Source organism: Eleutherodactylus coqui, chromosome 9, assembly GCF_035609145.1.
Source record: "Eleutherodactylus coqui strain aEleCoq1 chromosome 9, aEleCoq1.hap1, whole genome shotgun sequence".
NCBI classification, from domain to species: Eukaryota; Metazoa; Chordata; class Amphibia; order Anura; family Eleutherodactylidae; genus Eleutherodactylus; species Eleutherodactylus coqui.
Window position 1 is genome coordinate 58496040 of NC_089845.1, and position 25044 is coordinate 58521083.

The 25044-nt window shown below is 43.8% G+C and overlaps 1 protein-coding gene across 3 annotated transcripts in view; it reads left to right on the forward strand.

Moving 5' to 3' along the window:
- The window catches only part of CARMIL1 (capping protein regulator and myosin 1 linker 1), a 267172-nt gene that overhangs the window by 152029 nt on the left and 90099 nt on the right, over positions 1-25044 (forward strand). For all 3 annotated transcript variants that reach the window (XM_066579442.1, XM_066579441.1, XM_066579443.1), the window contains 4 exons: positions 11599-11771; positions 11865-11933; positions 22624-22717; positions 24471-24569. In XM_066579442.1, coding sequence (XP_066435539.1) covers positions 11599-11771; positions 11865-11933; positions 22624-22717; positions 24471-24569 — 435 coding nt within the window. The remainder of the gene's footprint in view (positions 1-11598; positions 11772-11864; positions 11934-22623; positions 22718-24470; positions 24570-25044) is intronic.

Below are 25044 nucleotides of genomic sequence, written 5' to 3' on the forward strand. Positions count from 1 at the left end.
CTCTTCTGTAATTGGGGAATCTAACAGGGCTTTGTGGGTGTCTTGCAGTACTGGGAATGTTATGTCTGTCAAGTATGTTTCTAGTTCTTCTGGTAGATAATCAGTTCGTGTTTGATATAGGTCATCGTAGAATTGTTGGAATCTAATTAGGATCTCTTTTGGGTCAGTGAGTGTTTCTCCTTGGGCTGTTTTTATTCTCAGGACGGATGGGGGGGCAGTCTCCTGTCGGGCCATAAGGGCTAGCAGTTTGCTAGATTGGTTTCCCAGCTCGAAAAAGGATTGTCGGGTGTAAAAGAGATTCCTCTGGGCTTTTTCTCTCAAATATAGCAAGTAGTCCCTACCAGTCTGGAGCCATCTGTCTCTTTTAATGTCTGATGGGTCGGCGATAAACTCTCTTTCTAGTAGTTGACATTGCTCTGCTAAAAGCTCTCCTTCTCGCGCAGCGGCTTTTTTGATAAAGGATATTGAGGATCTGAAGCAACCTCTAAGGTAGGACTTAAATGTCTCCCACACTAATAGTTTGTCTATGTGCGCCTCGTGAGCTTCAAAATAGATCTGAATTTGGTCTGGGATACGGTCATTGGGGCCGAGCAGTGACAGCCAGAAAGGGTGTACATTTATTCTCTTGATAGTGGCCTGGCCTTGGTTTTTAAGGATCATGCGGATTGGTGTGTGATCCGAGATCCCTCGAGGCAGAAATTCTATGGAGCTGATTTTGGGGAATAGTGAAGGGGACCCGAATATATAGTCTATTCGACTGAGTGCATTATTGTGGGCTGCGTGGCAAGTGAACTCCTGCCTTTGTGGGTGGAATACGCGCCACAGATCCAGCCAGCCCGTCACCGATATGATAGAGGCGAGACGAGTCCTGCTCGTGTCCCCCTCCCTCCGAGCACCACCACCGAATCTGTCCACCACAGGATCCATCACTAGATTCATATCTCCCATGCAGACAACTGTTGCGTCTGGTGAGAATGCTGCAAATTGGACGCCCTCTGCCAGAATGGCTGTTGTTGCTGGCGGTGGGTTATAGCAACACAGGAGAACGTATGGGTCATTATTGATTTTGGATCTTACGAAAATATATCTACCATCTGGGTCTCTCTTGATTTGTTCTACTTCCCATCTTAGTGACTTTGCTATCAGCAGAGACACCCCCCTGGAGTAGGATGTGTGACATGAATGAGCGGACCACTGCACCCACGGTTTCGACAAGATTTTTGTGGTTTCAGGTGTGAGGTGGGTCTCCTGCAGGCATAGTACATGTGGTCGCCAGGAGCGTATTAAGGAATTTATCGAGGATCGCTTCCTGGTCGATCCCAGTCCCCTGACGTTCCAGGACACGAAAATTACCTCCGCCATAGGCAAGGACAGGTCAATCGGGTCCGGATAAATTTCTTTATGACATTCTGCCTGTCAGGAGTCCCCCCATGACACACCATTACATCTCTAACATACGTCATGCAACAGTATTTCAATGCGTTTTTACAGAAAACATGGAGCTCTTGATGCACACAATTCGTCAACATTACGGTAGTTTACTACCAACTTGGAACTCAGATAACTTGTTTCCAACAAACTTTAAGTGCTTCCTCTGCTGGGATAGCGTTCGTGGCCGACTAATATTTGGGGGAACCTACATAGTATAGCTATATCCTAGACTATACCTGAGGTATTATTGGATTAATATGATATTGATAGAAGCCGTTACTAGCTTAGTGGGCTTATACTAGGTGGGCCCCTATAGGGGGGGTAGGGAGGGGGTGGGAACGAAGGGGGGGATCAGGGGGGCACACAATAATAACACAAGGAGGAAGAATTACTAGCGTTGTTGCCAACGCCGGGGGGAGGACAGTCCACCACCCTTTGCAGGGGAGGGGGGCCAGACCAGTCAGTAGTAGTATATAGTCGGGGTTTCAGACCCGTGTCTCGGTCTCGAATCTTGGCAGGGCGCAGCTAGGGTATAATTTCTGGTGGGCATCGGGGTAGCTTTAATTACATATTTACTTATTCACATTAGAGTCCCAGTGCCTACAGGGGGGAAGAAAAGCGGTTATTTATACGTTACAGTCTCTCTGATGGGCGTTTGGTGGCCAGCCACTCCTCCGCGTCGGATGGTGTAGAGAAGAAGCGCGTGCGGTCTCCGTCTATCACTCGTAGTCGCGCCGGATACATCATGGAGTATGGCAGTTGCAGGTCTCGTAGCTGCCTTTTAATTCCAGTTAATGAGGCCCGTTGTTTCTGGAGGTCTGCCGAGAAATCAGGGAAAATGGATATTGCGGCGTTGTCAAATCGCAGAGGGCCTCCTTTTCTGGCAGCTTGTAAGATAGTGTCTCTATCTCGGGAATTGAGTAGTTTTGCCAGCAAGGGTCTAGGCGGTGCTCCTGGTATAGGCGGCTTCATAGGGACCCGGTGGGCTCGCTCAATCACGAATACTTGTGATAGTCCAGCATTTGGGAGGAGTTCGCGGAGCCATTTTTCCATGAATTCTTCAGGTCTCTGCCCCTCAGCTCGTTCTGGTAGACCCACTATGCGCAAATTATTCCGTCTTGACCGGTTTTCAAGGTCGTCCGCTTTTTGTCTCCAGTATTCGGCTTTTTGTGTGAGATCACGTATTGCGGCTGACATTGGAGGGACGGTGTCGTCTAGTGTGGAGATTCTGTCTTCTGTACTTTTGACTCGTTCTCTCAGGTTTTGGAGGTCTTGCCTTAATAGGCTTACGTCCATTTTAACTTCGTCGATCTTTCCCGTGAGAGTGGTCGTGGATGTCTGTATTGCGGATAGGAGCTGATCAGATAGCTGCTGTAGGGTTTGAACTGAGCCCTCGGGTGGACCTGGGCTAGCGTCTTTCGCCGTTGATGTTCCTGCTGTGGTGGGTTCAGGGCCAGGGTCTTTGCGGGTCTCCCCTCTAGCGAACGCCTTTAGTTTGTCAACTGAGGAGCTCTGCCTAGTGGGTCCCATAATGGATCTTTGTACTGTATCGTTTTTCTTATGGCGGATGACTTTACGGAGTGTTGGATTCCTGGTAGGGGGCCTATAAAGGGCTGTGCTCTGCAGTGTGTTCTCTTTGGAGCGTGCGCCTTATAATGCCTGTCGCCTGGTGATTCACCTTTTTGTGCCTGTTAGGACTTCAATGGCACCTTTTAGTTTAGGTATGTACTGCTCACATTGGAGGGAGCTTGATTTATTTGTGCCTCTCCTCTTCCCCCCTGGGGTGGCAGTTGCTTGTGCTGCACTTCTAGCTGTCTGGGGTTGATGGCTGTGCACTTTGGGACTGGCTGTGGTGTAAGGGTGCCAGCAGGTGTCTCTTTCTATGGGAGAGTGTGCAGCTTTGGCTGTGCAGCTTCCCCCTCGGCCCCCCCCCCCGCGGTGTTTGTGGCGGGAAGGAGCGCAGCCCCCACACTCAGCGCTGTATAAGGGCTCCGGTACGGCCGCTCTCTTCACTGCACTGCCGCTCACTCTACCCCTGTCTCAGCGCTGCCCTCTCTGCTCAGGCGGTCTCCTCCACTTCCTCCCTTGTCCTCCGATCCCCCGGCGGTCAGCGCCGCGCTCAAAATGGCGGCGGCAGCGGTCGCGGTATCGCGGGTCTGCTGCCGGCGTTACCTCTGCTGTGGGAGCCGCGCGGATGTTACAGCTGGCTCCTTCCTCTCCCTCTCTACTTCAGGAGGTGTTCGGGTGGGTTTGGGGGCCCTCAGGATTAGCTCAGGATGGCTGGTAAGTCGGCTTGTCCGGGAGCTACTCTTACATGCGGCCGGTGTCCTCGGCTGCTTGGCCACGCCCCGCTGCCTTCTTGTTTTAGTAGTTTAAACGCTTTCTTTTTTTCGTTTATTGCCCCTCTTACAGTCTTGTCGAGCCACATTGGTTTCCTTCTACTTGTAGTTCTTTTAACCCCTTGAGTGGCACGCCCGGAAAAGTTCCGGGACGAGCTCCACTGCTCATAGCAACATAGCCCGGAAGATTTCCGGGCTATGTATCACTATGGGAGCTGCAGAGCACACTGCCACAAGCTGTGACAGTGTGCTCTGCCTGCACAGACCCACAGAGAACAAAGCAAGGGCTTTGAAAAACCAGCAGAAGATATTGCCGACATGTCGGCAATGTCCTGCTTTGTTTACAGGTTGCCATAGAGACCATCGGCTTGTCAGAAGCAAGCCGATGGTCTCTGTGGCAGGGAGAGCTTGGTTCTTTGCTGTAAGAGGACAGCTAGGTACCAGCTCTTACAGCAGAGATCAGAGAAAACCTCCGATCTCTGCTGTGTTAACCCTTTACATGCTGCAGTCTATGTGACTGCAGCATGTAAAGGGCTGTCACTGCAGCATGTAAAGGGCTGTCACCATCGGACCCCTGGAATGTGATCAGGGGTCCTGATGGGTCCCTGTGGAAGTCCCCTAAAGGGACAAAAAAAAATAAAATTTTTTAAAAAAATTAAAAAAAAAAAGTAAAAAAATTATTAAAAAAATAAAAAAAACACTTGTCTCCCTTTACTTTGTAAAAAATCAAAAATACAATCACACATGTGGTATCCATGTGCGTCGTAATGACCCAGAGAAGGAAGTTAATACATTATTTAACCCCTTAATGACATGGCCCCTTTTTTCTTTTTTCCCCATTTCTTTTTTTCCTCCCCCCTGTTTAAAAAATCACAACTTGTCCCGCAAAAAACAAGCCCTCATATGGCCGTGTCAATGGAAAAATGAAAAAGTTATGGCTCTTGAGACGCAACTGCAAAACTAGTTGAAATTCAATGATTAGACCATTTTAAAAAACCTGCCCTGGTGGGCACGAGAGGGTGGTAGGAAACCTGCCACTCAAGGGGTTAAAGGATATGAACTCCTCATATGAGGACATTAGGATGTTTTTAAACTTCTCTCATTTGTCATCTGTACTGTTATTTTTGAGGATGTTGTCCAAATTAATTTTACCGATGATAGTTCTGAGCTGATCAAATTTTGCTTTACTAAAGTTTAGTTCTTTTTGTTGTTCCCTGGTAAGGCTTCTTGTTGAATTACAGCTGGAAATTAATTATATTGTGGTCACTATTTCCCAAGTGTCTCTCAACCTGCATCCCCGAGAGTCTGTCTGGTTTGTTGGTTAATAAAAAGTCCAGAGTGGCCCTCCCCTCTAGTTGGCTCCCGCACAAGTTGGGTAAGGTAGTTATCTTTAATTGTTCTCAGGAACTTATCACCCTTGTGAGATTTGCAGGTTTTGTCTTCCCATATTCTATCCGGATAATTAAAGTCCCCCATAACAATTACTTTGTTGCGCTTTGACACCTTTTCTATTTGCCTTAATAATAAGATTTCAGTTTCTTCTGTTGCTTTTGGTGGCTTATAGAAAACCCCTATCAGGATTTTGTTATTTATTTTTCCCTGTATTTCTACCCACAGTGATTCCACATGTTCATTTCCTACACCTATATCTTCTCATAGCTTCGACATCAAGTATGATTTAACCTTCAGACATACCCCTCCTCCTTTCTGGTTTCCACAGTCTCTTCTGAAGAGTTTATAGCCCTGTAAATTCACCGCCCAATCGCACTTATCATCCAGCCATGTTTCCGTTGTTCCTATTATATCGTAATTTTCATCAGACATTCTCGCTTCAAGCTTACCCACTTAACCGATCAGACTTCCTGCATTCGTTGCCATACAATTTATATGGTGGTGGTTCTTCATATTCGTTGTGCTACTAATGGCACTATTAGCTATTCTGTGAGTTCTAACCCCACCCCCTACTCGACCCCCATTTCCATTACTTGGTCCCAGGTCACTATCTACACTGTCTAGCCCCCCTGTTTCTCTTTTTGCCCACCTCCACAGTTCCTAGTTTAAACACACTTCCAGCCCTCTAGCCGTCTTCTCCCCCAGCACAGCTGCACCCTCCCCACTAAGATGCAGCCCATCTCTACGGTAGAGTCTGTTGCCGACAGCAAAGTCAGCCCAGTTCTCCAGGAACCCAAACCCCTCCTTCTTACACTAACTCTGGAGCCACTTGTTTACCTCCCTAAGATCCTGCTGCCTTTTTAGTGTGGCTTGTGGTGTAGGTAGTAATTCTGAGAAAACTACCTTGGAGGTCCTCGCCCTAAGTTTGGTTCCTAGGTCCCTGAAATTGTTCTTGAGGGCCCTCCATTAACCTCTAATTTGTTCATTGGGCCAATGTACACCATGACTGCTGGATCTTCACCAGCCCCTACCAGTAATCTGTCAATCTGATCCGAGAAGTGTCAAACTCGAGCGCCAAAAAGACAGCACACCATTCGACGATCCCGGTATTTGTGGCAGATTGCCCTATCTGTCCCCCTTATAATTGAATCCCCCACCACTTGGACCTGTCTTACCTGCCCTGCACTCCCTGTCCCTTTCGCACTGGAGCAGTCCTCTCTCTGGAGTTCAGAGGGCATGTCGTGCTGCAGCGGTGCTGGCTCTGTAATGGCACCCCCTCATCTGACAACTTTGCAAACTTGTTGGGTTGTGCCAGTTCAGACTAGCCTCCTTGGTTCTCTTCCCTCTACCCTGTCTTTTACCCAGCTAGCTGCCTGCTCGCCCTGCTCTTCCGAACTACCATTCACCCCCGCCTCTACCTCAGCGAGTGCCGGCTCAGTGACCAGCAAACTCATTTCCATGATGTCAATGGATTTCAATGTTGCCAGTCGCTCATTTAGAGCTGGGATTTGGGCTTCCCAATGTGCGATGAGCACTCATCTTGCGCAATAGTATGCACTCTCGATCGGCTGATCAAGGACCGCATACATTGCAGAAGTAGCACACTGGATGGTATTGTCAGGCATGGAGCTCATCCTAATAGGGATCTACAAATTACTTATGGAAGTAGTGAAGATTGACTCGATCACACTCTAGACGCTCACGCGCCTCAACCCGCTCACGCTCCTCTGTTTTAGACGCTTTAGCCGTATTTCCACTGAACAATTTATACAAATTCACATGATCTAACCATTTTTTGAACAATAATACGGTTACATTTTTTTTTTTTTTAATCTGGAAAAATGTTTGTTTTTTCCAGAGTTTTGGGTGCTGATTCCAAATTTGTGCTCAGATTTTGACTGTCAGGAACAGATTTACAGACAATAACCTGAACAGCAGAGTAAAAAAGTGTAGATATAATTGCAATTAAATATCTTTTTATAAATATACTTATAAATAGTAAGTCCTGATTGGGGTAACATATAGTTATAAGCAGAACATAAAATCACCAGGTGGCAAATGTAGAATAAGCAAGAACTATCAGAAGTGGCAGGAAAATATGGGAGGTTAGATGCAATGTTTGCAGAAGCCACTTATTTCTTTTCTGTCCGCCAGTGTTCTCCCCTGGAATATTCCAGCAGTAATCAGCCGGCATCGCAGGCAGCCACTTTCCTTCATACCATCTTTCAACTGCATGTATGTCCTGGTGAAATGTGTCACCATGCTCATCTGATAGGTCACCACATCTCTCCGGAAAGTACTGATAAACAGTTGTAATAAATGAAGAGGTGCCTTTTTAGAGCACGCCTGAAGTTCTGCGAGTCCTGGATTGCACAGGTAGCCTTTGGTAGTGCGTTCCAGAGGACCGGTGCTGCTCTGGAGAAGTCTTGGAGGCGGGAATGAGAAGTTCGAATTAAAGGGGCGCTCAGTCTTGTTTCGTTAGCAGAGCGGAGAGCCCGGGCTGGGTGATGGCTTGAGATGAGGGACGCAATATAGGGGGGCGCTGCGCTGTGGAGGGCTTTGTGGATGAAGGTAGCAAGTTTAAATTTAATTCTGTATTTAACGGGCAGCCAGTGCAGTTGACCATATGGCTTTAATCGTCAATATACTATAACAAAATGGTACAATATATAATATCCTACTTTCTTATGATGCCTGGAAATTCATTATCTTACCTGACAAACCAATTTGGTTGCTGTATAAACAAATTTTAAGCTGTGTATGAAAAAATCTCTTTACTTTAAAACTACTCCACTTTAAATTACCATTTTCCATGATTAAAAAAAAAAATTTTTGTTGAAAAAAACATGAAATTCCCACGGATAAATGAAGCGCATACAAAGTTAGGTTGCATTAGGTATGTGCATGGGTATTAAAGGGTTATCTTATGTACGGCTCCCTTCCCTGTACTAGCCTGGGAATAATTGGAGGTAGAATATGCTTTTATGGGTAAGATAGATGCAGAAATCCCAATGGACATCCGCTATGAGATGGATCTTGCATTATTGAAATGCTTCATGTGTTAAAACTTTAATGCTCCTCTACTGCACTGTTTGTTATTGTATTACATAGTAACATTATATCACATTGCACTGACTTTGTATCCTCCTTGTGCTATATTGAACAGTGCCTGCTGCTCGGCTTCTGTCATCTAGTATCTAAATACCAGCAGCAGGATATTCAGGAATTCAGCGCACGTATAGCTGTAGAGAACGGCGGAGAAGAGAGGTTTGATACACCAGTATATCTCATTCTATTAAGAAGGGGACAAGATCTGTTCCATTTATTGGTTAAGGTGGCATCTCTCCCTTCCTCCATAAAACCCTGTAATGTTGAGTAGTCTGACATCATCGCTCCTCTACAGCGCAGGTTAACAAGAGGTTCAACCATTTCACCCTCCGAAGGAGATGATGTCAGATTTACTCCCACAACAATAGAGTAATTGTTCTCATTTCTCCCAGAGCCTTTTTTTTTTTTTTTTTTGAGCCAAGTTCTGTTCCTTTAAGTAGGTTTCTAAAGTAAATGCAATATGCAAAGATTAACCTGCTGGAGAGATTAAATATGCCGGAGCACTTCTGCTAAAAACCTGCTTTTCCCCACAGAGAGGGCTGCTCGTTTTTATAGCTTTCCCTGATATTTCAAAGCTCTGTCTTTCATCAAGTAATATCCTTTTTATTCCCAGTTCTAATGAGTAACTTCATCTTTACTTTTCATCACCGAGAAGAAAGGAGAACGCCTCTGGCTCGCTCGCTATTTGAACGGCATTTTCTTTATTTCTTTCTTCTTTCTTTTTTTTGGGAGTTACAAGCAACTTTACAGCATTTAACACTTTATTGTGTGTTCCTTCCTTCCCTGACCCCGCATGGTGTGAAGTGGTATAAATTATATAGCAGCACGTTCTATAAATATTCTCTCAGCAGGTTATTCCTTAGTGTTTCTTGTCTAATCCCAGACATTCGCACGTCGAAATGGTTTCACTAGCAAATATCAAAGTGAAAGTTATGTGTAATAGGGCAATGTCTCTGCAAATATGAAACCTCTTTATGACCAAGAGTGTTATTCATTGCTTCTTGTGCTGTACATTTAAGTAGCATCTAAAAACTAACTTGTGAATGGCATATCTGCCAAGTTATGTAGTGACACATTGAAAATGCTTCTTAAAATGTTGCCCTTAATCATTTTCTCAAAACTTTACCATAAACAAATATCACTTGGATAGTACTAAGGCTGAAAAAAGACATATGTCCATCCAGGCCAGCCTATTACCCCCAGTGTTGATCCAGAGGAAGGCAAAAAAAAAATAAGGTATAAGCCAGTTCTTCTTATTTTAGGGAAAGAAATTCCTTCCTGACTCCAATCTGGCAATCAGAATAATCCTCAGATCAACAACCCTTCTGTAGTAATCAGTAACTATAACATGTAATATTGTTACACTCAAGAAAGGCATCCAGGCTCCTCTTGAACTCTTTTATGGAATTCACCATTACCACGTCCTCAGGCAAAGAGTTCCACAGTCTCACTGCTCTTACAGTAAAGAACCCCACCTGTTGGTGTAGAAACCTTCCTTCCTCTAGATGTAGAGGGTGCCCCCTTGTCACAGTCCTGAATATAAATAGACTCGTAATTATTAGGAGATAGGGTTTCTGGTGGCGCAATGCGCCACACAGCTGTGCTACATGCACGTCACACACACAGCAGTGCTACATACATTGTTCATCCCATACAGCAGGGATCAGAAGCAGCACAGCATTGGAGATGAAGGACCTCTGATGACATCACCGTCATGCTCCACCCCTGATCACATGATGGTGACGTCATCAGGGGTCTTTCATCGCCAGGGACGGAATTTCATGCTTTGCTCTTAATGACATGATGACATCATCAAAGGTCCTGCATCCTTGTGCAGATTACGGGCAGACTACAAACCCCCTGCGACCTCAGTTGATATGGAATACTAACGAACACCTACCCGGACAGCAGTCATGTGTGTACAGGACCTGGGATGATGTCACCATCATGTGATCAGGAGCGGAGCTTGTAACTCTCACTGGGGAGGAAGACCTTTGATGACATGATCATCATGTGATCAGGGGTGGAGCATGTAAGTCACTCACAAACCCACGCACGCACGCACGCACGGACAGACGGATGGACAGGTCACTGTTAGTAATTTGATGATGGGAGAGATATCAATATTGACTGCTGATATATTTATACATGGTTTTTAGGTCTAAAGTAAATTATCCCAATTTTGACAAACTCTGTGGGTATTATAGTCCACCCATTAAGTTTATCACTTTAGTTGCCTGCCTTTGAAACCACTCAATCTCCAGTATGTCTTTTTTGTGTATTAGTGCCTAAAAGTGCACACAGTACTTCAGATAAAGCTAAACAAAACATTTGGAATAATTCAGCTACTTAAGGACTTCTATTGAGTAAAGATGTTTTTGTTTTATTCATTTAAGGCTAAATACACCCCTTGGTTAATGACTGCCTAATTAAACGGTCTTTCTGGGACTAAATACTGATGCCCTATCTATAAGATAAGCCATCGATGTTTGATGTGTGATGGTCAGATACCCAGGACCCCTGATGATTAGTGGAATGATTAGCAAAACCTGAGAACGCAGCTGCCCTTTCACAGTTTATCCAGACATAAGAGCTGGATCGTACATGTAGCTGCGCCTGGTACCGCAGATCAGCCATGTTCAAGTGATCAGTGGAGTGTTGGGGACTTTCAACCATCAATCAAACATTTATGGCCCATTCTAAGGATACTCTAACCATGTTTGAAGTGTGGAGAATGTTCTTAATACTGTTCTCATTCCTATCCATACAATTATAGTGACATCGACCAATTTCGTGCTGGATCGGACTAATTGCCATTAACCTATGGCCACCAGTTTATACAATGAATAGACTTTTTTGAATCTTCCATTTGTCCTGCTAAGTCAAGTGTTGAATGTGAGAGTTAAAGGGGTTTTCCAGGACTTTTTTTTTTTTAATTTTTTTTAAGGACCTATCTTCAAGATAGGTCATGAATACCACATTGGTAGGGGTCTGACAACTTACAACTCCTCCAATCAGCTGTTTGCCGGGTGCGCTGTGCACTGCTACTATCACAGCTCTATATGATGTGCTGCAAGCTGAATCCCAGACAGTTCAGCTGATCGGCAGGAGTGTTGGGTGTCTGACCCCTGCCAGTCTGATATTGATGCACTATTCTGAGGATAGATCATCAATGAAGACCTCTTTAAACATGCTTAGTTCTACCAGTGATCATTGCATTGCCTCATACAGAGTTATTATCAACACTATGTCCACTGGGAATTGTGCACTTTAAATTGCAAAAATGTAAGTGTAATCCATTATTGATTCTGTTTTATTTCCTCTGCAGCCCTTGCAGTCATTGTCTCTAGCAGACTCTAAGCTAAAGACAGATGTAACAATCATTATAAATGCCCTTGGCAGCAATACATCATTGACTAAAGTAGATATCAGTGGCAATGGCATGGGAGATATGGGGGCCAAGATGTTGGCCAAAGCATTGCAAATCAACACCAAGCTCAGGTGAGTCAGAATATGATATAGAATATGGAAGCAGTGTTACTAAGCCATGCGTTATAACACCAATGTTAATGTATGTGTTGTTGGTTGTGATAGGACTGTGATCTGGGACAAGAACAATATCACGGCCCAAGGATTCCAGGACATAGCTGTGGCCCTGGAGAAGTAAGTATAAGAGTGCCAAAGCGATACGTTTACAATTACTGCCAGCATTTAATCGCTAGGCAAATTACCCTACTGATCAGTCTTTAGTCATATTTGGATAATTATTGATTATTTCTGTTTCTAACAGCTTTTGCCTTCCCTCTTGCAGGCCGCATAGCACTCAATGAGTAATATGTAGTGAATAGAGAAAGTGGAACGGTCAGTTCCGTTCTTCGATCTAGCGGTCATGTGACTGCCGAGTGCCCCCTGCCACAGCAGAGCTGCAGGGTCATAGTAGACTCAGATCAGCTCTGTTAGTGACTACTATCACTACAGGAGGATGTTTTCCCCTGTAACTGGGGCTTCTATGGATGCTCCAGTAACAATGGGAAAGTGTGAAATAAAAAAAAAAGGCAATGTGAATGTTTTATATATAAGTAAAAAAAAATTACAGAATAAAATAAAAATATATGAAAAAACATAAAATGACCACTGCCGAGACCAACCAAAACCATTGCTGTATGCACCCTGTAGTCCAAGACTATACAAATAATATATCAAAACGTCGAAAACAAAATGATATATTAAAACGTCCTGTACTTTATTTTAGCGTAAATATACAAACTTTCAAAATAAACAACTAGAAATTTTAAAATATCGTTCTTTTTTAGATTTTTAGCTCTAGTAAAGCTAAAAAACGGGGAGAAAAAATGCAGTGGAGAGAAGATATACAATAATTGTCTTTTATGTCACGGGGGGAAAATAACGCAGCAAAAAAAATTTTGGTAGATGAAGAAAAAAAAATAGTACAGTAAAACCACCACATCAGTAAAATCTCTAGAAAGTGTCTGGTCATTAAGGGGTTAAACGCATATATCTAAATATGCTACATAGTCTTATCCAATCAAAATTAGGAATAATTGCTTAGAATCATGTTAGTTGAGAACCTGTGGAAACAGGGGGTGATTTCAATAATGGTATGGCTTAGCAAATATAAAGGTTTTATCCCATAGTGATACATTTCCTGTTGGTTCGGTAACAGTTGAGTTATGAATGTACCTCTGAGTATATACGGCTGTGCTGTATACAGGTGGCAGGCATTCAGTCCAGCTGTAATTGGGTTCTGAATGTGTTTAAAGGGATTTCCGAACTGCATTCTTACAAAATCTCAATCTGACCAGATACTTTTTGAATGTTTTGCTCCCTGTCGCCCCCGACTGCCCTCATTTCACGGATAATTTAGCATTGTATTTCCTTTCTGCTTACATACTGTAGCAACAAGACATTCTACACACCGTCCTACAGCATTCACATCAGTCCCGGCTCCCAGCGGCAGTTTTAGTCTCTCTCAGATGCACACACTAGTTCCAGTTTCCTGGGAAGCCAGTCCATATATCCGTATGTTTTTTGGAGTATGGGAAGAAATCTGAGTGCCAGGAGTAAACCGCACAAATGTGGGGCGAACATACACACACCATATAGATGGGACCTGAGTGCTGAGGCCAGATTCGCATGAGGATTTGCGTGCACATGAGCGTAGCGTTTTTGCAGAACGAACATTTATTTTTTGCGAGCGCATCGCCTTACTTTACAGTACTTTTTGCACCCGCAAGGCATATTCATTTGTGCATGGCAAACAGACGCATCAAATGAAATGGCTAAGGAGTTCCAGATGTGTAGTTTGTCCAGCGTAATGAGGCAACATATCGTGCATCTCCTGGCATATTGCACATGCACCTGCACATCCCCATTGACTTCTATGGGGAATTTGGTGCGCAAATACGCAGAAAAGTAGAACATGCTGCATTTTTAATGCGTGCGCAAAATCTGGAAATGTGAACGAACCCATTTATATCAAAAGCATCCGTGTGAATCTAGCCTAAGGGCTTATTCACACGAGCGTATATCAGCAGATATGTGCTACCATCTAATGCATTGGATTCCAATGCATCAGATCACACAGGCATATTCAAGCAGTGTAAAAGCACCTGGCCGGCCAATATAGCGCCCGGTGCTTTTACGCTGGGCAGCATAGATAGTCCTGGAACTATCTTTTGGCCCGGAATACGTTGACTGCTACATTGCGGGCTGCGGACAAGGGGTGGGGAGGGGGCGGGGATTAGCTCCATCCCTGCCCCCTCCCATTGCAAACAACTGGCGGGGAGGAGAGAGAAGGTGAGCCAGGAAGAGCGAAGCTGTCTCTCCCCGCCCAACGGCATTGCGGCCTCGGCGTATATGCACCGGGCCATCTGAACAGGTGCACAAGCGTTAGATTTGTGCACCCGTTCATGCGTTTTTACGGCACCGGCGGGCGCTCGTAAAAACACCTGCAACCGTGTGAAAGTAATGTGGCTTCACTTGGGACTATTGTCTGAATAATCGCTCAATAGTGCAAATGTAATCGACAATTGTTCCTCATACACACGGCCTCCAACAGGGTGACCAGGGTGGATTTGTTCACTAGTCGCTTCCTTTCAGCTCGCCTAAAAATAGTTGCTGGTTGATTAATTATCATCTGGTGTAAACAGGCACTTTTCTTGTAACGACTCGCCAATAACTTTGCACAAAGCTGTGTCCTTCAATGACCATGACATTGAACAAGTGAACAACAATCGCTCTGGGTAAAAATACGCAAATAACAGTCACTTGTACACGGACAACTGTTTGTAGCGACTATTTTGAGCAACTTTTCGGATGATAGTTGTCCTGTGTAAACCCACCCTAAGCCACCATGCTGCCTATTCAGCTTGTATCAAGGCATGTGCCATCTTCTAACTCCTTTAGCTGCGCCATCATTAGCAACTAATATGTCTCAAATCAAAGCCCCTGTAGCCCGGCATTGTGCTTACAGTAGAGAAGGCCAAAGACACATCAGCAGACGATTTACCATGCTATTCTCACAATAGTCTTCATTACTTATGCATGATTCGTTATACTTATTGACTTCTATTTAATGGATACATGGCAGTGGGACACTTTTACAGATGTAGCAAATGATAACTTGACATATTGTTATACTCAACTACAATATACCACAGTGCTGTAAATCAAGTTTAGCACTATGAGCCAGAAATGTTAATGATTTCTACATCTGTATGTCTACTGCTATGAGTCTACTGTCTACTGCTCGGATATCTATTATAACTAGTATAACTGTACCATTCACTTTGACATTCTTACTAATTATGACCCTTTTACACACAACCAGAAATGCATGATTCTTGTTTGTCCCGAGCGAACAAGCTGGTGACTTTCTACCAGCCCAGATTATCGTTGAGAATCGTTCAGTGTTTCATATTCGTATGGAGCGGGGAGTGTTTAAACGCAATGAGAAATGAACAAGCCAACGATGTTTTGAAGGCTGCATTCACACGAACGTATATCGGTTCGGTTTTCACGCCGAGCCGATATACGTCGTCCTCGTCTGTAGGGGGGGGAGGCTGGAAGAGCCAGGAGCAGGCACTGAGCTCCCGCCCCCTCTCTGCCTCCTCTCCACCCCTCTGCACTATTTGCAATGAAAGGAGGCGGGATAGGGCGGGGCTAAGTTCCGAGAATTAGCCTCGCCCCGTCCCGCCTCTCCCCATTGCAAATAGTGGAGCGGGGCGGAGAGGAGGCAGAGAGGGGGCGGGAGCTCAGTTCCTGCTCCTGGCTCTTCCATCCTCCCCCCCCCCTCCCCCTGCAGATGAGGAGGCCGTATATTGGCTGGGCGTGAAAACCGAGCCGATATACGTTCGTGTGAATGCAGCCTTATGCTGATTTGAACTAAGTGACGAACAATTCTAGTTCGGCGTCGGCTCACGTTTACACTGAACAATTATCATTCACTTTCGTTTGTTTTAACAAGTTTTTTTGAACGCTAACCGTCCCATCAAGGGCGCCTTCACAGGAATGAAAGCTACTCTTCCAAATCACATAGGTTTTAGTTAATTAAAAAGTGTTTTCCTCTGCACAAAACAAGCCTTCTCCCTTTCTAACGAGCTTCTCTGATTGATGTGAACCTAATAACTATTCGCTTCAGTGTTATTTAACGCAATTAATCCCGTTGCCTAGTTTTACTGGCATCCATTTCCACAATGACAAATTCCTACATCAGACAGAAGTAAATTTAAAGACCTTCTGATGATGAAGGAAATCTAGAAATCCACATATGCTGATTGCAAAGCAATCTTCTGTTGCACTTCGGATGATCCGATGAAGAAGATACATATCCGTGTTCTGTACTGTTCTCTCTTCTGCAGTGCGGCTCTACTGGATCTCAGCATGTAGTAATTTGGCTAAGATGAAAAACGTGTTGCCAAAATAACATTTCAATGCAGACTTTTGTGCTACCTTGACAAATAGGCTCAGTGGGAGAGAAGCACTGGGTTCACAATCACATATAATGATATGCAAATTGCAGCAGAGAATACGATTTTGTATTTATTTGTTTGATGTTTGGGAGAAGTTCACAACTAGAAACTACAAAATGAATAAAATAAGAATAGACTGAGATTAGCAGGAAATAAAACACGATATTTAACCTATTAAAAAATGGCGCCATCAACGCTTGTCAAGGTGATAATATTCCTAGTAGAGAACCATGTACTGTACTTTCTCACCTGGTAATACATTAAAGGGTTTTCCAGAGAGAATACTACTGATTACTTATCCTCAGAATAGGTTATCAATGGTTGATCGGCTGGGGTTGGTCACTCTAGACCACGACCAATCAGCTCATTGTGTGTCCGCTGACAGCGCCGCAATTACACCGAGCTCTGACATCTATGTAGTGGCTGCTGCTTGTAACTGCAGGCATGGCTTCTAGTGATTTCAATGAGAGCTGCGCTTGCAGTTACAGGCGCCGACCACTACACAGAAGTTGGAGTAGAGACTTCCGCTACGACTTCTGTGTGATTTGCAGTACTGTCAGTGGGTGCACAATCAGCTGACTAGTCGGGGTCCCGAGCAATGGACCCCAGCTGATTAACCATTGATGATCTGTCCAGAGGATAGGTCATCAATAGTATTTTCCCCAGAAAACCCTTTTAAATAGTACTTGTCGTCCTTCCTGACATGTCTATTTTAGTAAATATCTGCATTCTCAATGATACAACAATTCTGCAGCAGCTTTTCTCATGGCTTTCTGATGGTGTTATTCCTCTTAGAAATATATGAATAAATTGACAACTGGGTTACACCTCTGCAATGGGTAACACCAAGTTGTCAATGTAGTCATACATTTCCAGCAAGGGTAACAGGGGAACAGCACACAATGTACAGTTCTGAGAAAAGAAGCTCTACAATTGTTTTTTTCATGCTGACTCTAATTATTTACTAAAATAGACATGGGGTAAGCTGACGGCCACTTTACAATTTACATTGACAAGAGATCAGGACTTTGTTTTATGATAAGCTGTATATCGCATGATGTCTGAAAACTGAAAAAATATTTTGTTGCATGTCTTTGGGAATAATAGCCGCCTTTATGCCCCATCAAAACCAAATACATGATATACACTCTGTCAAAAAACATCAAGCACCTAGAATTAGTTATCAGAATGGCATGAAACCTTCTATGTGTGATTGTAACGAATATATAGGTAAGCGATCACAAGAGCAAAAGGATTGTTTTATTGTGGAAAACTGACCCCTTGTAGGGAGGCTCTAGTACCCTATCATACCGCCTCTGGCTTGGATACAAGATGTGATACGGGTGGGCATGGAGGCTCTAGTACCCTGTTGTACCGCCTCTAGCTTGGATACAAGATGTGATAGGGGTGGGAATGGAGGCTCTAGTACCCTGTTGTACCACCTCTTGCTTGGATACAAAATGTTATACAGGCAGGCATAGAGCCTTTAGTACCCTGTTGTAGTGCCTCTAGCTTGGATACAACATGTGATGCAGGTGGGCATCGAGGCTCTAGTACCCTGTTGTACCACCTCTAGCCTGGATACAAGATGTGTTACTGGAGGGCATGGAGGCTCTAGGACCCTGTCGTACCGCCTCTAGCTTGGATACAAGATGTGATGCAAGCAGGCATGGAGGCTCTAGGACCCTGTTGTACCGCCTCTAGCTTGGATACAAGATGTGATAGGGGTGGGCATGGAGGCTCTAGGACCCTGTTGTACCTCCTCTAGCTTGGATACAAGATGTAATACAGACAGACATGGAGCCTTTAGTACCCTGTTGTACCACCTCTAGCTGGGATGTAAGATGTGATACGGACAGGCATGGTGGCTCTAGTACCCTGTTGTACCGCCTCTAGCTTGGATACAAGATGTAATACAGACAGACATGGAGCCTTTAGTACCCTGTTGTACCACCTCTAGCTGGGATGTAAGATGTGATACGGACAGGCATGGTGGCTCTAGTACCCTGTTGTAGTGCCTCTAGCTTATATACAAGATGTGATACTGACAGGAATGGAGCCTTTAGTACCCTGTTGTACCGCCTTTAGCTACTATACAAGATGTGATTCAGGCGGGCATGGAGGCTCTAGTACCCTGTTGTAGTGCCTGTAACTTGGATACAAGATGTGATGCATGAGGGCATGGAGGCTCTAGTACCCTGTTGTACCGCCTCCAGCTTGGATACAAGATGTGATACGGGTGGGCATGGAGGCTTTAGTACCCAGTTGTACCGCCTCTAGCTTGGATACAAGATGTGATACGGGTGGGCATGGAGGCTTTAGTACCCTATTGTGCCACCTCCAGCTTGAATGTAAGATGGGATATTGGCGGGCATGGAGAATTAAGTACTTTGTTGTACCGCCTCAAGCTTGTATACAAGATGGAATACGGGCGGGCATGGAGGCATGGTATCCTGCTGCACATCAGTCCACATTTTCTGTAAGTGAGCCTCTAGATCCTGCAAACTTGTAGGCAGTCAAGGTTAGTGTCCGAGATGGTCCTATATATGCTCTTTTGGAGATAAATTTGACAACCATAGCATTCCAGTTTCAATGTTTACAACACCACTGCAAATGGAGGCAACCGTGAGTGAATGTCAAAGGCAGTACATGTAATGGGTGCTGTGAGACCCAATGTCTTTCAGCCAAGCACCTGGAAAAGGTTCCGACAGACACAGGGGTGTAACAATGGTGCCACCTGTCTCTGGATGGTGGACAATGAAACAGTTGGAACTACTCATGCTTGTTGGTAGATCAGGCGATCCTTTTTGCTTGTAGACTGTTGAGGGCGTCCTGAGCCGGTCGCGTTCTGTGCCCTCATCCAATGGTCCCAAACCTTCTAACTGTCTAGTCAGAATGGCCCAGGTGGCGGCAATTCATCGTTATAACCAGCCAGCTTCTTGCATTCCAATAATACGCCCCTCTCAAACTCTGTTGACTGGGCGAAATCTCTTTGATTGAATCGTAGCGGCGTCGAGTGGTCAACAAGCTCTACACAAGCGGAAAAAGAGGTCACTACACACAGGGAGCTTCCGAGAGCCTTTCATAGGCCAAGGATGGAATCATTTTAGGGCCTCAGGTGACAAGACCGTTCATCTAATCACAGCACAGCTCTAATCATTTACATATCTGCCTTAGATGCCGAATTTTTCAGCAAAAAGGACAACTTTTTCTAGGGGCTTGATCTTTTTTTTTATTTTACAGAGTAGATATGTTTGATTCATGTTATATATCATCTTTTCATGTTATATATCATCTTTATAAAATTACATCATAAATGTGATAACAATGATTTAAAGAAACCTATAATGAGCTTGGGCAGCCAGAGGTCTGGATGGCACCCACATTACAGAGAGATATGTCCTATTCTGAACATTGCAGCGTTTCAGAGAAATCATACTTCAAAAAGCAGCGAGGAACGGGCTAGTAGTCACGGGGTGATTCACCACCAGCTTCTTCCCACTCACATGGGCTAAATGATCAGATCCCTACCTTTACTCCTTACCTCCCTGTAATGTGGGCCTTCAGGCAGCATGCAGCTAGTGACTGGTTCCCTTTAAATGTAAATGTGGAGCTTCCACAGCCTCAGCTTAATGAAAGTGTGCTGTGAGTCACAGTATCTCTCAGATGTCTTGCATGATGGCCCATCTACTATTTTGATCTTTTTTAATTGCTTGAGATATTAGCCGCTCAGAGGCTAGCGGGATTGTCTTCCTCAGATGTGATTTATGGAGAGGGTTAGTGCCACTGAATATATAATGCCGGCATCCTATCACAAATATCTCTGCAAATTGAACGCTGGCAGGCTTAACATGCAGGACAGGCTTCGCAGTAAATTAACTGCTGTAATGAATGAATGTTCTGCATTTAAAAGAGAAATTGGGTTTATTTTGTGTTTATTGCATGACTGTAAATACTCAGTATGCTGATTTGATACGAGGTATATCAAATATGCAGATTCTGCACAATATATTTTGTTGCATGCTACATGTATATATCTATTAGAACGTAGACCAAGATGGCTTATAAAGTCACCCAGTCCAGAGATTACAAGGGAAATGCCAACATGAGCCTGTTACCAGCATTTAAGTATAAATAGAGGCTACAGAGGATGGAGCTGTATCCAAGACCTCACCCTCAGACGGGCCATATAATACATTGAGACCAAAATTAAAACAATACTGAGACTCAATGACTGTACTGTTTTAATTTGCATTTCATTAGTACAAACTGTAAATAAGGGGTGATGGAACAATACCTCTGCAGCACCACCTGTTGGAAGACAGCATTCCTGCATAGGCCTTGTAAAAATGACTGGGAATTAAAAGCCAAGCCAGAACCCATACAAAGACAGCTGTTTCGGGCGGGGGGGGGGGGGGGGGGGTGTTGGCCCTCATCAGTGTGCAGTAGGTTTCTGTCGTGGCTAGCAAAGAGGTCTATGATGTGGGTCAGGAACGCGATCTTTTCTCTTAGGGGAGGGTACCTAGAAGGTGAGTGAGGATACTTATGAGGCCATTCATGTTCCTCTGGGTAATATGCAAATAAGGGAGATGAAGCAATACCTCTGCAGCACCATGTATTGAAAGGCCACCAATAGGTGGTGCTGCAGAGGTATTGTCCCAGCTCCCATATTTGCATATTTCCAAGAGGAGCATGAATGGCCTTCTAGGTCTCCTCACTCACCTTGTTGGGGCTCTCCCTAAGGAGAAAAGATAGCATTCCTGACCCATTACAAACTATACAATATGATGTCACTTTGTATAGCACCACATGACATCTATAATGGCATTATACTAGTCCCAGGCATACATTGGAAGATGCAGCTTTAACGCTCTGTACACTTTTCCTTGTCGATCCCTTTAACTCTATAGAAAAGCTCACGGCTCTCCTTAAAAGAAAAAATATTTATAGGCTTAAAACACCACTGAAATGTTGTGGAGATTGTAGAAGGAAGCAAATCATTTGTATTTGTGCACATGGGTGTCCTTATCTGCTGTACATAATGCCATAGATGTAGAACAATCAGTGCGATGTCTTATACTGTACCTGAGTTTTTGAAAAATGTTCAGAAGTCGTTCAGCTCTTCATTGGCTGCTGCTGTTTGCATCCACTTTGAACCATACGACTTCCGTTGTCTATGTAGAGTTTCCTGTATTTTTTCTGCCCTGCTGTTTGCAATCCACTTACAGATGAGGGGCATTTCCTAAGCAGACATTCTGCCAATACTTTACTGGTTGGTGCTTCTTCTACCACACCTCCCATGCTACCTTGCATAGCCCGACTCCAACCAGTTGCAAGGCAGCCTCTGAATGCCCACCCCTCTGTTACACGTAGTAGCTAGTGGTGTCCGCATAGCCCTGTAAATACCTTATCCACCCAAACAATTTTAATGTCTGAGATCTGTTATAGTTTGAAACAGACAGAACTTGGAGCCATTAAAGTCAATGAGTGTAATCACACATGGGAATTTTTTTTCATGGACCAATGGTCCATCTAGAAAAGAAACCACAGTATATCCTATTCTGGTTCTATTTTCGGGCTAAATTCACCCATTTCAATCAATAGGTATGTTAAAAAAAACCTGAATGCACTTGCATGGCCTGCGTGTGTGCTCTTTTTTTTCACATACCCATTGACTTAACCCCTTCAGTGGGAGGTTTATTATTACCATTTTATGGCAGGGAAATGTCCGGAAGATTTCAGGTGACAGCTCAGTGTTCACATTTCAGCACTAGAACTGTCCACGGAAATCTTCTGGAGTTTAACTGCATGGTCAGTGCAGCAAGCCCTGGAGATTTTCCAGGTGTGCCACTAAAGGGGTTAAATAAGTGTTTAAAATTACATAAAATGGGCCACCTCTTGTTTTTCTTGACGCGCATGAAAAACATATGACATAACTAAATTGTGCTCATGCATCAATGCAAAAAAGTGACCTGAAAAGCATGTGCACGGGCAGTGCAATTGGTCCGTTTTTCATTCACCGAAATTGCACTTGTCCATGTGACTACAGCCTTCTGGTGAAGCCAAATGATTAACTGCAGGCAGTGGATTGCATAGCTGCCGGAAGGGAGATCCCTAGTGGCAGGCGCTTCAAACTTAATTTTAAGTGGTAAAAAGGAAAAAAATAAATGCAAGCATATATATTACAAGACAGATGATGAACACCTAGACTGTTAGATGAGCATACGTTGTGTGAAATGTTACCATCCGTTTAAGAAAGTTGTAGACTAAATTTCAAATAATTCTGGTTATTCTCTACAAAAAGACATTAAAAAGTTTAAGGCTAAAATATCTATTGTAAGTTTTTGAACTTTGCGTTGCAGGAATTATACGTTGAGGTTCATGCCCATACCTATAAATGACGCTTCTCAAGCACTGAAGACTAACCCTGAAAAAACTGAGGAAGCCTTACAAAAGGTAAGTTCAGCGTCAGACTGACAAAACTCCGCATGACTTCAGAATGCCAGAATTCAGTAGGTATCTCCAAGAAATAATCGCCATGTGCACTCTGTAGATAATACAGGAAATACACAAAAATATACTGTGAAACCCATACTTAACCCCTCCTGCCCCCTATAATAACCAGGACAGCTCTAGTGTCTTGCTCTGGTCAGTCAGGAGTAATAGTTTTATTGCTACCATGGTTTGTAAATTCTTATATTAGTAGCATAATTTAACATTTCCAGCAGGATTTGGAAGACTGGGCCTCTAGCCTGTGACTAATAAGGTAGTCACTGCTAATGCTATGACATCACTTAATGTGAGGCGTTCAGTTCATTGATCAGCTGGCGGTTAAAAGTGATTAATGAAGCCGTAAGTAATCCGCTCCATTGACAGCTAGGGAGTAAACGGTAATCCACTGCACTGAGCAGCCAGGCACTATTGTATCAGTGCAGGGGATTACTTTATGCTTCATTGATCAGCTGACAAACAAAAGTGGTCAACAGAGGCGTAACTTGAAGCTCCCAGGCCCCAATGCAAAACCTGTAACAGGGCCCCCAACTATAATGCTTTATTCATAGTACTGGGTTACCTATATGGAGAAGAGAGGCCTTATGGGACCCCTAAGGCTCCTGGGCCCGGGTGCAACCGCATCCCCTGCATCCCCTATAGTTACGCCCCTGGTAGTCAATATATTCAGCGCTTCATGTTAGGAGCCTTAGGAGCCTCTCCTCAACTGCTGACCGTCCCTCAGGCAATGCCTCGCCAATCATACAGTCCTCCTTGAAGTTTTATTTATGTGTTAGGACGGAAGGAGAGCGATAAATAATATATCAATGTACATAGTTGGTAGAACATTCAAATGATTTAACTTTGGAGCAGATTTAGCAATCAAAATATGATGGTTTTCTGGCATGATTTGCGCCAGGAAGCTGTATTACTTGCTTTGCACCACGTTTACTATGTATTTGTGGACACTTTTTTTGATTTGTCTAAAAATGGGGTATACCCTGTTTCCCTGAAAATAAGACATAGCATGATTTTCCAGAATTTTTGAGGATGCAAAATGATTTTTCAGGCTTTTTGAGGATGCTTGAAATATAAGCCCTACTCCAAAATTAAGCCCTGCTAACAGTTACTTAAAAAAGTCAATTTAAATAGTGTCCAGGCAGCTATATATGCAGCTATATATGTAAAAAAGTTAAACCTTTTTGAACAAAAATTAATATAAGACACTGTCTTATTTTCGGGGAAACACGGTAGCTTATTGTAAAAGGGGCGTGGTCTAAATTGCCCCCCAAAAAGAGCCCAAATTGCAGAAAATTGTTCCAAAATTTTTGGCATAAACTAAGCCAACTAATGGGTTGTATAAACTTAGGATAGACAGTCTTAAAGTTTGTTAACATCGCTGTGCTGATCTAGCGCATTTTAAGACTAGCTTTCGTAGTTTGGACTGCCTTCACTTTTTAGACCATATTAGTAAATGGGCTCCAGCGTTTTTGGCCCGTGTATTTCATTAATTCTATTAATGAAGAAATCAATTGAAAGCCATTAGATGAGGTTTGTCTTCCTCTAGTGTAGCAACCCTTTTAATTTTTCAAAGCCAAGCAGGCTCTTTGTCGTGAAAGGTCATTTCGATGACCTGCGTGGTCGCAGGAATATATTTCATGTTCACTTTGGTAATAACAGATTGTTTTGAAACGCCTAATTTTTAAAAATTTCTTTAAAGATTGAGAACTATTTGCTGAGGAACCATGAAACTAGAAAGTACCTCCAGGAGCAGGCCTACAGGCTGCAGCAGAGCATTGTGACCAGCACCACACAGCATGTAAGCGAGCGGCATTAAATGCTGGAATGGATGTGCCATTGAAAAGACTACATAACATATATTGTCTTGTCTGTCTATTTATCTACCTATGGCATGTATGTGTGTGTGTTAACATATTACATTTTTGTTTTGTCTTGAGTAAAAAGCTGAACCGTCCATTGGCATTACGCCATGGTACACAATGAAACCTTTTTGTTAGCCCACTGATCGAGTTTAACTATTAATTGACAAATGCATGCTACTCAATGTATGAATTAAAGGTGGTTGCCAGGCAAATAATATTGATATTCTATCGTCCTAATAGGTCATCAATAGTTGATTGGCTGTGGCCCGCTGCTCGGGGCCCTGGCCAATCAGCTGATCAGGCGTCCACTGTCAACGCAACAAAACATAGGGGTACGGAGCGGAAGCAAATAGATCCATCCCTTGTATAGTTGCCAATGCTTGTAATTGCAGGTGTAGTTCTCTTTGATTT